General features: G+C 36.8%; 7 protein-coding genes across 7 annotated transcripts; 4 read left to right on the top strand and 3 right to left on the bottom strand.

Moving 5' to 3' along the window:
• Positions 1-134: 134 nt before the first annotated feature.
• On the top strand, positions 135-2,049 carry FDP41_000741 (uncharacterized protein; the record flags this gene model as incomplete). Its single annotated transcript, XM_044711152.1, has 2 exons — positions 135-1,778; positions 1,858-2,049. The coding sequence occupies 2 exons, from the start codon at positions 135-137 to the stop codon at positions 2,047-2,049; spliced, it is 1,836 nt and encodes a 611-aa protein (XP_044569555.1).
• A 145-nt stretch (positions 2,050-2,194) lies between these two features.
• On the bottom strand, positions 2,195-4,009 carry FDP41_000740 (uncharacterized protein; the record flags this gene model as incomplete). The annotated part of the gene is made up of 1 exon (XM_044711141.1): positions 2,195-4,009. One exon carries the CDS (start codon positions 4,007-4,009, stop codon positions 2,195-2,197), a length of 1,815 nt encoding a protein of 604 aa, XP_044569554.1.
• A 340-nt stretch (positions 4,010-4,349) lies between these two features.
• On the top strand, positions 4,350-6,427 carry FDP41_000739 (uncharacterized protein; the record flags this gene model as incomplete). Its single annotated transcript, XM_044711129.1, has 5 exons — positions 4,350-4,892; positions 5,063-5,197; positions 5,262-5,706; positions 5,775-5,894; positions 6,003-6,427. 5 exons carry the CDS (start codon positions 4,350-4,352, stop codon positions 6,425-6,427), a joined length of 1,668 nt encoding a protein of 555 aa, XP_044569553.1.
• A 126-nt stretch (positions 6,428-6,553) lies between these two features.
• Positions 6,554-6,910, top strand: FDP41_000738 (uncharacterized protein; the record flags this gene model as incomplete). The annotated part of the gene is made up of 2 exons (XM_044711118.1): positions 6,554-6,571; positions 6,695-6,910. The coding sequence occupies 2 exons, from the start codon at positions 6,554-6,556 to the stop codon at positions 6,908-6,910; spliced, it is 234 nt and encodes a 77-aa protein (XP_044569552.1).
• Positions 6,911-7,091: 181 nt separating this feature from the next.
• FDP41_000737 (uncharacterized protein) lies at positions 7,092-7,802 on the top strand (the record flags this gene model as incomplete). The annotated part of the gene is made up of 2 exons (XM_044711107.1): positions 7,092-7,292; positions 7,458-7,802. The coding sequence occupies 2 exons, from the start codon at positions 7,092-7,094 to the stop codon at positions 7,800-7,802; spliced, it is 546 nt and encodes a 181-aa protein (XP_044569551.1).
• Positions 7,803-7,863: 61 nt separating this feature from the next.
• Positions 7,864-10,209, bottom strand: FDP41_000736 (uncharacterized protein; the record flags this gene model as incomplete). Its single annotated transcript, XM_044711096.1, has 1 exon — positions 7,864-10,209. The coding sequence occupies one exon, from the start codon at positions 10,207-10,209 to the stop codon at positions 7,864-7,866; it is 2,346 nt and encodes a 781-aa protein (XP_044569550.1).
• Positions 10,210-11,288: 1,079 nt separating this feature from the next.
• On the bottom strand, positions 11,289-14,028 carry FDP41_000735 (uncharacterized protein; the record flags this gene model as incomplete). Its single annotated transcript, XM_044711085.1, has 3 exons — positions 11,289-13,572; positions 13,629-13,806; positions 13,869-14,028. The coding sequence occupies 3 exons, from the start codon at positions 14,026-14,028 to the stop codon at positions 11,289-11,291; spliced, it is 2,622 nt and encodes an 873-aa protein (XP_044569549.1).
• Positions 14,029-14,200: the final 172 nt, after the last annotated feature.

Genomic DNA, 14,200 nt, shown 5'->3' with positions numbered 1-14,200 from the left:
GTTCTCATCTAACGTTAGAATCTCGATTCCGTTCATCACTATATTACACTTAGTTTCAGAAACTGGAATTAATTTATTAAATTCTCGTTGGTTATACAAAGCGGCCTATGATATGTTGAAATGAATAACAGAGTATGAACCAGCACCATCAGCAGCAGCATCAATCATCATCATCATCACTAACACCACCATCCAATCCGAGGTTTACCATCTCTTCTTCTACTAGTAATAGTAGCAATCCAAGTGGTGGTCAAATGAACATTACCATGAATGCCAACAACAACAATGGATCATCATCATCGGCAAGAGTAAATTCCAATACGAGTGGTAGCAGCAGTAGTAGTAGCTCCTCAAGAAAGAAGCAACATCAAACACCCCAATTCTATGGATCTAATCTCATGACCTCACCAAACGCTTCATCCGGAAAGGGATCTGCTAGTGGATCATCAACAACACACGAAGGTAAAGGCATCACTTCTCCAACAAAGTCCAATTACAAAAGCCTAGTTTCCAAACCCAATGTTCAAATCAAAGGTACTCCACAAATACTATTGGCTCCAAAGAGAAGTCAAACCGAGCCACAAGTGCCAGCGAATGGTACTTTGTCAGCATCAACAACTGCTGGAGGTATTCAATTGTTACAAAAGCCTACAACTAAGAGCAGCGCAGACGCTTCTCAAACATCACAACAAGCATTCGGTGATATTATTAGCCAGAATTATACATCGGCAAACATTGTGGTTGCACAAACACAGCAGCCAGTGAATATTGCAACGAGAGTCGCGTCCTCCAAGGTTGAGTTGAATGGAGGCCAACTCGAGACAAACAAACCAAGTACATCATCTGTTGCAGCACAAAAGCCTCAAGATCATCCAATTATTCAAGGATTTACCAACAAGGGGTTAAGTCTTATTCACGAAAATGCTTCCGGATTGTATAACAGTATTCTAGAATTGCAATCCAATCAACATCTGCAACAACTTGCAAATTTATTTCCAAATGATAAGCAATTATCCACTGAAAGTAATAACTATTCTGTTATTGGAGTTATTGGCAAGCAAGGAAGTGGTAAATCTCTTATTTTGAATTCTCTTATTGGAAACCGAGAGGTTTTTGCTGTTGAGGATTTAGACTGTTTTCTAGATTGCAAATATAAGACAAGTGGTGTTGACATTTATAGAACTTCGGACCAGCAAATATTCATTGATACTCAGCCATTGTTTGCCTCTCCAGCTCAACATCCAACAAGCGGTGGTAGCCACTATTATTCCACATCTGGACATGGTGCTGGGCTCACTTCTAGCGGATCTAAGTCATTTGAGACCTCCGTCGAGGCCGTATCAATTGCTGCTTTGGAGAGTTTTGTTGACATTACTAGTCTTCAAATTGCATTGTTTGTATTCAGTGTTGCGCATGTTGTTATTGTACTGTTGGATCATCAATCTGATGTTCTTGAACAATTCAAAATGTTTCAGTTTATTCAAACAATTCGAATGTTACAACAAGGAGTACCAAGCATTACTCAGTGTGGAAAGATTTCTTCCTCTGCAACAACTAATCTTGAAGGTCACGTTCCTGAAATTGTTTTTGTTCTCAACAAGGTACACCCTAGGGATATGAGCGAATTGAATATTAAGCACATGCAAGCGTTGCTTGATTCGTACTTTTCAAGTACAAACTTTAGAAAGAATGGTCATATCCATCCACATATGTGGCATCATAATTTCAAGAAAAACGAAACTGTGAATTTCTTTATGATTCCCTATGCATCTAAGAAGGTATGAAATTTTTTTAACATGTTCAAGCGATTAATCACATAATTATTCACAATCATGGATTGCTCAAAATTTTGAATAGATTGAGGACATTGAGGATTCTATTAATTTACTAAAGAAAGGTATTCATACAATGCCAAAACCAGTCTTCAAGAAAATGTCTCAAGCAGAGTGGTTCAGCAATTCTGTTAGAAATTTCGAGGTGATCAAGAAGAGCTATTTCCTTCAGGAATACATCCGAAAACTAACAAGCAGCATGTCTGTTCATAATTGAGCACTCTGACTATCACTTGACTGTGACATTCGAATTTGGACGATAATGAATCAATCAATATTTTCGTGTAGAAGACCCTCTGCTTCTTTCACAAGATTTGAGGAGATGAAATTGAAAGGACCGTTTCCAAATAGAACAGAAGTTGTTATCGCTTTTGACTTGGATTAGCATTTTCAATACTATGTTCCTTTGTGGGTTGTGATTGATTCATAAACTGTTTTTCTTCTTCAGTAATTTCGTTTCCTTCTTTGATGACATCCATTAACGACTTGATACTCTCTGCAATGCTAACGTTTGATTTGAATATCGTCGACAACTGTTGCTTGTCAATGGCAGTGACAGCCATGGAAAGCTTGAGCTGGTTTTTGAGCTTCTTCACGAGAATTCTTCGTTGAATGTCGTTCTTTTCATACTGATCTTTCTCAGCAAGCCACATTTCTTTATCGTGTGACAATTTCTCATTCTCTTGGGTGAGTTTTCTGTTTTCATTTCGAAGCATCTCGTTTTGGTTCGAAAGGTCTCTAAGCGTGTTTTCTAAATTCTCATTTTTGAGCTTAAGAGCGTTGAATTGGGTGTGTAGGAATGATTTCAACTCCTCTTCTTTGCTTTGAAGTTTGTTTTGCAATTCCTTATACTGTCGTTTCATCTCTTCATACTTAATTTGGTTATCTCTAAATTCAGTTTGTGCTCTTTCGTTGTCTTTCTCCTGCCTCGTTTTTTCTTTTAAAATGTTTTCGTAATTGACTTTTAAACGCGTCAAATCCCATTGAGTCTCGTTCAGTTTCGTTTGTAGTTTGGTAATTTCCGTGTCGAGTTGGTTATTCTTTTGATTCAGATTCACAACTTGTTCTTTCACCTTGTCTCTCTCAGCACACAACAATTCCTTGTCTAGCTCCAGTTGTTTTGTTTCTAATTCTTTTTTCTTCAAATTATGGACGGCGTCTTCCCACTCTTTTTCGTATTTAGCAAGTCTTCCTTTCAGCGATTCGATCTCGTTCTTGTCCTTGTCACGATTTGTATTGTAGCTCAAGAGCTCCTTTTTCACTTGAGATAATTCATCCATGAGAGGCTGCAATTGCTTCTCTGCTTGATCTTTTTGCATTTTGAGAAAATCCAGTTGCTTGGTAATTTCTCCAATCTCTTTCAAGAATTGTTTGACATCCTCATTCTTCCTCTCATTTTCATCTTGTTCTTGCTTGAGACGTAATTGAAGCATATCCACCTGCTTTTCGAGTTTGATCACTTCTGGCACATATTTTTCATGGATATTCCTTATTTCTTGTTTTGCAGTTTCTCGCTCTTGAATGTTTTTGTTTTTCCATTTCTTGTATTTTTCTTTTAGCTTGACAATGGTATTCTCACGATCTGCAATTTCTTGTTGAAACTTTTCAATGTAATGATGATTAATCTCATCTTTTTCTGCAAACTTTTTCTTTAGGGTGAGAATTGGATCTTCCAAGACCTCTGTTTTTTCAGCCATTTTTCGTTCTCGTTCTTGATTTACTTTCTTTTGCATATCCAACTCTGTAGAAAGTAAATTAATTTGTTGTTGTAAATTTCTAATGTACTCTTCCTCCAAAATCAACTCTTCTTTAGTTTTGAATGGTTTTGAGGAATCTGTATTGGATTGGACACTTGATGATGGAATTGCAGCAGTATTGGATCCATTCATTTGAGATTTCCTTGAAGATGTGCTTGTATTATTCATAGAAGAGTTTGATTTTGAATTTGCCAATTCCATGATTGTTTGTCCTATCGGTTGCTTTAATTTACGTTCCGAATAATTATGAAATTTTAAATCTTCCTCTTCGTCGATAAACGGATTTCCTTGTGCAGTGTTTTTGATTCTCTGAACAGAAATGATACCATTCAAAGAGGATCGTGTGTTGGCTGAGGGTGTACCCAATGATGATGATGCAGTGTTCAAAGACGACGAAGACCTTGTGTGTAGCCTTTTCATTCTTTTTTTCTTTTTTACTTTTTTTTGTAATTCATTTGGCGGGAGGTTTGGATTTGAATGTCACAAGTGACTCTTCAAAGATCCCTTTCGACAGCATATATTTCTAAGAAAGAATATATGGTTAATGAAGGTCATTGTTCCACTTGATAAGGATCTCAACTCTCTTTCACATGGCCATGTGACCCTTGACTCATTCGCTCGTATATTTCCAGCAAGTAAATACCATAAATATAAACCTTCAGTCAGCATTTCTGTGAGAGCGTTTGACAATATTTCACTTGCAGTAAGTGATGAACACTCGAATCGAAAGGGACGATTGAATTTGTCCATTAAGCAAAAAATGTCTTCCAATCATCATCATCAGGATGAGGAGAGGAGGCAAGGCTTAACGTCCGATGATGATCATCATGATGATGGTAATTGGATCCACTCCGACCCAATGTTGGAGAATTCTCCATCTTGCCAATCATCCTCTTCTTCAGGATCATCTCCATCTTCTACATCAATGACTCAAGTCGATTCTGGATGTACCATCATTTCCGATGAAGTGGAACAACAGCAGTCTTCTCTGAATCATCATCGGAGGAAATCAAGTACTACGACTCCCACCACCAAACATAAATCTCTCAAGATACAAATTGATTCACCGATTGATAGTGCTGTTACTACTATTCAAACAAAACCACCACAACCATCAACTGTGGAATTATTTACGAATACTACAACACCTCAATCAAAGAAGATGTTTTATTGTAAATATTTGAAATATAAAGGATCGTATGATACGACAGTGTTGCTCCCAGAACGCTACATACCGGACTTGAAGCATACCATGGAGGGAGAGCTTGTGAAAGCCCTCGGAATTGGTAGCTTCGGGATAGTTGTAAGTTTGTATTTATTTTAAGGTGCATAATTTTCAAAACACCGATCTCGATTTGTTTATTATGGGTAATTGTGACTCTTCCAAATAATATATATTAACTGACCACAATCATAATTTTATTGATTTTATTGATTTATAATAATTTATTATAAATTTCAATACATGATCAGTTCAAAGCTTTTGACAATCAAAATGGAGGAAAAGAGGTAGCCATTAAGAAGATTGGAGATGTATTTTCAAAACTACACAGAAAACATTTGTTGAGAGAAATCAAAATAATGAAATTATTGAATGGTCATCCAAATGTATGTGAGAAAATTATATTTTGTCGAAATGCATGACTAAACAGTCTCAATAACTTTTAAATAGATTGTCAAACTTGTGGATATGTACATTACCGGAAATCAAAACAGTCCTCATTTAGAGATTATTGGCTCTCTTTCACCAAGTGTTTTTGGTGGAGAGGGTTTTTATTCTCCCTCCCAACTTGAAGAATTTCCTGTAGAAGTGCAAGATTTATACATTGTTCTGGAATTTATGAAAGATGGAAATTTAGCCAATTTTATGTCAAATAGCAGAATCTTGCAAGAAACTATATCACCAGAAATTACAAGAAATATCATGTGCCAAATATTATGTGGACTAAATTATATGCATAGTTTCAATATTATTCATCGTGATTTAAAGCCAGAAAATTTACTTATGGATGGAGAACGGGTGGTTTTGGCTGACTTTGGACTTTCAAAAAAACAGCAAACAGAGAAAGGAAGTTCTTACGTTTGTTTCAGATATTACAGACCTCCCGAAGTTGTGAGTACGTTTTTTTCAGTCTAAATGCCGTCATTGTTATGACACAATTCAATATTATTTGTCACAATACAGTGCAATACCATCAACAAACAACAGCCATCGATGCATTCTCGATAGGATGTATATTTTTCGAATTACTTTGTCTTGAACATGGTTTGTTCAAGTATAAAGAATTATTCCGAGTGAATGGTGGTAAGTAAGGGCGAAAATCATTCAATGAATGACTATTGAGTGCAACATAATAATGGTTTGTTGCATACATGATTCTTTTGTGTGGTCTACATGCTTCCCTGTGTTCAGTTCTCGACCATTTACACAAATTTTGTGAAGTATTAGGTTACCCTTCACTCCATGACCTTAAAGGTACAGACAAATCCATTCAATACTTTCAATCAAAACTCGATCCTAACAAGTACCAACATAGACGACCTCTTCTCGATGAAATTTGTACCAACTTCCATCCTTTAGAAGCGGACCTTCTTAAGGGCATGCTAAGATGGAACCCTGAATCAAGATTAACTATCAAACAAGCACTTCAACATGAATACTTTGCAAGCTGCATTTATCTTCAAAATGATGCTCTTCTGAAAGCAAAAGAAATTGATGAAAATTCTCTCGAAGTGAATGACGATGATGACCAACTATTTTCCATCTTCAAACATGTCTTTTATGAGGAAATACTTTCATTCAGAGACGAAAGTTTAAAATGTATGACCACAAGGTAAATCCAAAGGTTTAAGGCACATGTGTTTCTGCAATGCTTCACCTGCAATGCTTCTTCACTTTGTTTAATGTAGAGAGAGACATGGTTCCAACTTTTGGCGAAAAATTGGGAAATTCAAACTGAAAAAATGGCATCAAACAATAAGGTTTGTATTCTGTTTGTATTCTGAGAGATGAGTGGTACCACATTCATGTTGTACAACAACACAACAACACATACAATAATAACGAAAACGTGGAATAATTTGAATACCATCCGACAATGATAGGATCAAGAACAAAAGATCACCGAAGTGATAGCCAAAGCAGGACTTGTCTATTCCGAGAAGAGTACACTGAGCGAGATTTTGAGTAAACCTAAAATTATGCCCCTCAAATCAATAACGTTACAAAAAATTGAGGAAATGGAAAAGGAAGCTCTTGAAAGAGCAATGAAGATGAAAAAGAATGTAGAAGATCCATTCTCGGAGCAACTTGAACATTAATTTATTCTGGCTGAAAATGTCATCATCAACAATGAAATGTAAATACTAAATTTGTGATACATCGGTGCTCAACATTGAGAGTAATACTTTTGTAAATACAATTGAAAACATTCAACTCTATACACTTTCAAGATTAAATGCTGAGCTTTATTCGGAAGTTGTTTTCGGAAATCAAAAAAAAATGACGGAATCATCCTCTTCACTCAAGACCCCAAACAGAGGCAACGGAGCCGATTATGAAAAGTATTCTTTCACCCAAACCTTGGCAGAGGTGACTGTTCATGTTCCGGTACCAGTGGGAACCACCGGAAAGCAAGTTAATGTGGTGATTTCGCCAAATCATTTGAAAGTTGGGCTTAAAGGAGGAGAACCCATTATTGATGTAGGTTGTGTTTCTTGTTCGAGATCGGGATTATCATGCTTTATTAAATTGCAAACACGACTTGATATATGGATGATCTAATGGATGATCAATGAATGACACGTTAACCTGCAATCATTATACTAATCATTATATTAATCATTATATATAATCTTTTTTTAAAAGGGAAAATTACATGAAAAAGTTATTGTGGATGATTCATTTTGGCAAATTGATGACAAAAAGGAAGTTGTTATCTTTTTACAAAAGGCAAACACCATGCAATGGTGGAGTAAATTAACGGAAAGTGATGCAGAAATTGACACCAGAAAAATTGAACCTGAAACATCCAAGCTTAGCGATTTGGACCCAGAAGCAAGAGCAACAGTTGAAAAGATGATGTACGATCAACGTCAAAAACAATTAGGATTGCCAACATCCGAAGAAAAACAAAAGCAAGATTTATTGAGAGAGATCATGGAAAAGAATCCAGAAGCCTTCAAACATCCTCCACGTAAAAATGATGATTAGATAAAATTATCAGTTGTTGTCATCGATGGACAAGTTGTGAAAAGAGTACTAATTTTTTAAATCATGATTCTTTCAATATCTCCATAATTTGTGATGCTAAATTCTCGACCTTGCTACGGACATTTGGTGTGGCAATACATTTTGGTAGGGCTTCCCATATTTTCTGAACGAGTGGCTGCATTTTTCTGAATTTCGCAACATCTCCCCCAGTTCCAACAAATTCAAGAATTGAAACAAAATCATGAGCGAACTTGATTTTTGCATGCGCCATATAAATATCGAAAAATTCCAAAGCTGAATATGGGTTCTTATGGGTGATTGAATCCCGAATTGCTGATAAATAAGCGTCATTAGTGTTAAAGCAACGAGGATATTTGGTAATTAGTTGAGGAAACTGTTCTAACAATTCTTTGGACTTGTTGTTCGATATATACGCATTGGTATAGGCTTGTATTGTAAAAGTGGATGGAAACTCCTGAAACAACTGATTTACCATATCTAAATCTCCTGCTTTGCCATAAATGCATATCATGTAACCGTAACAAATACCATCAGGATTCGGAATCATGGCGAACACTTTTTGAGCAGACTCAATATCAGCGCTGTCACGTTTTAATATGTGTAGCAGTAGACAGCTAAAACATTCAGTATCTGGATTAGGTATACCCTGCAAAAATTCATCAACTTGATTCTTAGTGCCAAACTTTGCGAGAGCTCTCAATATGTGTTTCTGAGTGCTCAACGAAGGATTTTCGAGTGTGTAAAAAAATTGAAGAGCTTGTCCAAGGCCACCGAAGTTCACATCTTTCAAAATAGTTCGTATAACAGCATCCGCATGAATACTAGCAGGTTCTGGAATTTGCTCATACGCTTTTAGAGCGGATACAGAATTAGAATCAATGATATAACTCTCCAGTAGATACAAATAACTCGTTGCATCCTTTTCAGAAATATTCATGAAAATTTCTCTAACCTTCACACTGTCACCCATGTGGCAGTATGCTTTCATTAATTCATTGCAGCATTGAGTGTCAGGTCGAGTGATGATATCAAATAATTTTTGAGCTTGATGAATGAGGCCATTCTGAGCGTAAGTTCTTATTAGCAATGTCTTCAATACCATTTTACGATGCTCTGGGATAGTAGTTACCTCCAAAAATTCTTTCATTAACTCCTCTGCTTTTTGAAATGACCCTTTTAGAATGTAAGCCTTAATTAACTCAACATATATGCCCAATGTTGGGTTTGTAATGTACTTGTTGTATAAAAAAATTGCAAAATCCATTTGTCCACTTTCAATGCATGCTTTCATTAATTGCTCAAAACTACTGTTATCTGATGGAATGGTTTTGTCAAAAAACAACGAGATAGCGTCTTGGTGTCTGTTTTGATATATGAGCGACTGCATAGCTAATGTTTTCAGTTTTCTAGATTTGACAGTTTCGTTCAGACGTTTTTCACTCTTTTTTGTGTCAAGTGAAAATTTGAAAATGGTCTCTACGATCGCTTGTTCGCCAAGAGAGGAGTAGGCTTCAGCAATCATGAGAGAGAATTGGATAAAGCGTGATTCAAGGCCAAAAGTTTCAAAGAATAACTTAATTTTTCGGAGCGAGCTTTCTAGTGAGTGATATGTGTGCTGGCTATTAGTTGTGATTTTAGAATCTTCATGGGTTATATTTCGAGTGTATTGCTCTAACAATTCCGGATTGTGAATTTTCTTTTTAATTTCCTCCATTCTATTATCAATGCACTGAGATAGGTACTTGATGATGAGATACACATCTTCAACATTTCTCTTCAGAATTTCGTTTGATGTGTCAACAAATAAATAAATCCATTTTCTCGAAATTGGCAGATCGTTCAATAATTGAAATGCCACTTTGAAATTTCCATTCTTAGAATAACAAGTGACAAACTCCTGTTTAAACATATTTTTCGACATAGAATCAATATTTTGTTGAGCCGCAACAGTCAAATAAATATGCTTCATTTCCTCAAGGTTTCCAATTTCGGAATATGCCTGATGAAGTCTCCAGAGTACGTCAATACCTCTTTCTTGAGAAAGTAAATGTAAAATATCTATCCTCCCATTGCTGTCGAGTGCACAAGATGTTTTGATAATATTGATAGCATCTTGTGGGTTTTTTTGTGTCAATGTTCTCGCGGATTCAGCCAGATCTCCATTTTTTGACGAAAAGCTATCTCGTTCATCAGTTTCGGTGTAAATGTGATGTTTAACCCGAGGAGAACGATTTACAGTATTATATTGTGTTAAATTAGTTGCGTTCGGTTGTAGACCTTCAAAACTGTGCAATCTAGGTTCAGGAGGCTTTACCACTGTGTGTGATTTGCTGTGATGATGAGAGGATGAAATGTTATTATTTTCTTGGTTATTGGATTGATGCATGAACGTGCTCGACGTGGAAAAACATCGGGTCATACATGTTGTTTTAAATATGATTGTCTTTGAAAAACATTGCTTGTTCCAAACATTCTGATTTGGTGTTACAAGCCATCGGAAAAGTCTTTGAGAGTCATTCCTCGACAACAACAGCACTCCTCTTGCACACATTTTTTCCATTTTCAAAAAGGCGGAATTTATTGGGAGTGAAGAAATTAGAGACTCGAACGAGCCAACATGCGTGTTTAACAGACAGGCAATTCAGAGGGAGTGTTCTTGTTGAAAGGGGTGGTGTTATCCCTTTTGGAGAATGGTTGGGTGGTCAATTATAGGTCATTTAGAAATTTCATCATGTAATACTAAAATGAAATATTGAAATAATAGACAATTATTGCCCGACTTTCTTGGAAAGGCTCGCACTCTCTCGTTTCAACACATGAAGCAATGTTTGAGAACTCTCCAAAATCTGTTGAAATTGATTTTGTTGGAATGAAAATTGTTACACACACGTGTCGCTGAGGATCTTACCTTGTTGTAGGCTGCCTCTGTTTCTTGCAGCGTTCTTTCATACTCTTGCTTTGCTTGTAATTTTCTGCTCAAGCCGTCATTGAGGCGATTGAGTTTCTCGGAAAGCACACGAAGCTCATTTTGGATACGGTTCTTCTCTTCCTCTTCTTTTATAATCTGCCTTGTAACTTCATCCCTTCTTAATCGCAATTCCTCAATACCTTCCAAAATCAGTCATTAATATATTGATCTCGGAATTACTCACACTTACATTTTACTAATTGATTGTTGGTAGACTGAAGACTTGCTCCAACAAACATGCTTTTGGATTCTTCTCCTCCACTCGACATTCCTAATCGCAGAGATCAATGAATGATGGTGATTTTTTGAGAAACAAAATACAAACGGCAGACTTACCGTTGAAATCGTGTTGAGACATGTAAATAAAATTTTTTGTATTTTTATTTTGTAATTTTTGGCGCATTCTAAACCCACACACAATATTGTAACTATCGAATAATATTATAATATTATTTTATGTGAATTGAATGCAATGAATGTATATTACAACAGTCCCTTCATTTTTTTGATTTTCGAATCATGTCCGTAATCATCTGATAGGCCTGAGGTGTCAAGCTTGAAGGAATGTTTCGTTCCACCTCTTTCAAAGTAGATTCCTTCTCATTGGAAAGGCGATACAATTCGGTTAACGTAGACTGAGAGTCCAGTAAATCACGTATCGAAGGTGAATCTGATAAACGATGACTCTTCATATTGGTGACTGTGGGAGGTTCAACTTGGAGTGCTTTGGAAATTTGAGACTTGATCTTGCCCTTATCATTCTCAACGAGCCGTTTGAGTTCCTCAAATTCAAGTTCTGGATCCACATCTTCGTACACAATATCATTGTCGTCAAGAAATTCACTACTTGGCTCTCCCAACTCATCATATCGATGATTTTGAGCAGGAACAGAAGAACGAGTGGCATCTACCTTTTGATTATTTGGTTGCTTCTCTTGTTGATACTTGAGTTTTTGAGGTTGAGGAGCATGTTTTGATTGCTCTTCCATAGGGCCTGCTTGTTCTTTGGCGAGTTTGGCAGCATAGGAAGAGCCACGACTTTTTGGCCTTGGTTGAGCCCAACTTGACTGAGCACTGGCTTTTCCTGTCACTGGACCTGCATTGTTGGGAGTATCCTTCTTTGTTTCATTTGGGTTCTTGTTCTCCTCCTTCACTCGAGATTTTTTACTTTCCTGTCTTGGAGTGGTGGCTTTTTGCCTCAGTTGTTCCCTGTTTTTTAGAGCAGCCGCGTAGCTTGTCTCCTCTTCTTTGGTTTTGAAATGAGAATCACATGGTGTTATATGACTCACATCCAATCTCTTTACATTAGGTTTAAATGTACATTCCTCAGCTTCCTTGTACTCTTTTAGTTTTCTTTCGGATTCCATCTTTTGCTCTTTCTTTCTGATAAACTCTAAGGATCGATCAATGACTGAGCCCTTTGGCGTTTTCATACTCTTACTCTTCGCGGAGACTACAGGAGAAAATGATTCCTCTTCCTCTTCCTTAATCTTTTGTTCAATTTCTTTTTTGTGCATTTCGTATTCAAATCCTTTACGAAGCAGTAGCTCTTGTCTTGGTGTACCATGATTCTTTGATTTATCCATTTCAACAGAACTTTGGTTAATATGTGGTCTGAAAGAATAAGTTTGAGCAATGCTTGGTTCTGGTTTTTTTGGAGGTCGTGTTAAACGGTCCATGGTCGATGTTTGTGTTCTTCTCTCTAAAAGCTCAACTAAAAGTTGGCTGTAAGCTCCAACTTTGCTTCCATGAGCTTCAAGCACTTTTTTCTCTCGTTCTGCTAAGGCCATCTTCTTTCTATCACTTTCCTCTTTCTTTTTAAGAAGTATTTTTTCCACAGGCTCTTCTCTCTCCATTAAGGCAGAGCGCGGATTAATCACAGGATTATGAAGGGGAAGACCTGTGTTTGGATCAATGCCATGATTAATTTGATTTTCTATTTGAGATATCAACTCCCTTCTCTTATTCTCTTTCTCCAAACTGTCTTGATATAATCTTTCGAAAACAACTCCTTTTCTCTCCAAATTTGCAGAGTGAACGGAAATTTGAGGCTTTGCCTCTATGCTCTCCTTTTCTTTTTCCAATCTCTTTTTCATTTCCTTTTCCATCTTCTTTTGTTCATATCTTTGTATGAGATACTCTCCAATATCTTGTCCTCTCTCCATTTGTGACACGAGTTTTTCGCTAATGGGGTTGATTTTAGGATTCTGAAGTTGTTCTTCTTGCTGTTTTTTAATTTCATTCCGCAACTGTTCGGTTTTTAAATTTCTCTCCTTTTCCCACTGTACCATTGTCTCCAGCGTTCTCTTCAATTTTTGTGACTTTTTGTTAATTTGGGGCTTGTTTGTTATTTCCTGTTGCTTCTTTTCTTCGATTTGATGTTTTATCATTTCTCTTTTGGCAAGAGTTTGTTCTCTATATCCCAGCAGTCTGTCAATGGTTGGCTCCTCTCTTTTAAGCATCTTCGATCGCTTGTTAATCTTTGGGCCACGTAATTCCTCAAGCTCTTGCTTTTCTTTTCTCAATCGAAGTTCTTCGATTCTAGCATTAAGCTCGTCTCTCGATTGAATTAAACGATTTTCAACAGATCCCTTTCGTTTGATTTGCTTGGCGATATCCGTAATTTGAGGAGCTGCTGGCTCGCTTTCTTTTTCTTCTTTTGCTTTTTTCATCATTTCCAGTTTGAGTGACAAGCTCGAGCCAAAATTCAATAATCGTTCATGAATTGGCACTCCTGTATTCGCTGGAAATGGAATATCATCCAATGTAAATTCTAATTGACTATTAATGTCATTGAATTCATATTTGTTACAAGTGATCACTAGATGCATACTTACTCCGTGATGTGATCATCTTCCACTATTTCTAACTCCTCCATTTCGTTTTCGTTTTCTTCGCTTACATCGCTTGCATTTGATGTTGTGCGTTGTGTTTGCTGTTGTTGATGAAGCATCTCTCGCTTCAAATCTTCCTCCTCAATCGCTTTCCGCATCCATGCAATACTTTGATATGAGTCTTTTGATGTTTGTGAGGTGGTAAACAATGATCCATGACCATCATACGGAAACGAAACTTACTTTGAAATTGCTCTTCCAATTTTTGGGCAGCCTTGAGGGACTTTACTTTCTCCGCCATATAGGGATCATCCTCAAACTCGGCCTCATTCAATTGAAAAGCCTTACTTGATGGCTTCGTGTAGGACACAGCCTCGCCTGAAGAAACCCTTAGAAACGACATTTTTTTAAATGAAAAATTCAGTTATAACGTTTTGGGCGGGCTTGGGAAATCATCCTTCAACTGTTGCTGGCGGTCTCTTGATTGTCACAGATCGATTCTTTTTGCTCATCATCACTGGTTGTTTGCCACAGCGAATTAATCTGGCCAATATTGACATGTACATTACAATTTG

Source organism: Naegleria fowleri (assembly GCF_008403515.1).
Source record: "Naegleria fowleri strain ATCC 30894 chromosome Unknown tig2, whole genome shotgun sequence".
Taxonomy (NCBI): domain Eukaryota; phylum Heterolobosea; class Eutetramitea; order Acrasida; family Naegleriidae; genus Naegleria; species Naegleria fowleri.
Note: the sequence above shows the minus strand (reverse complement) of the source record. Positions and strands in the feature narration are given on the sequence as shown.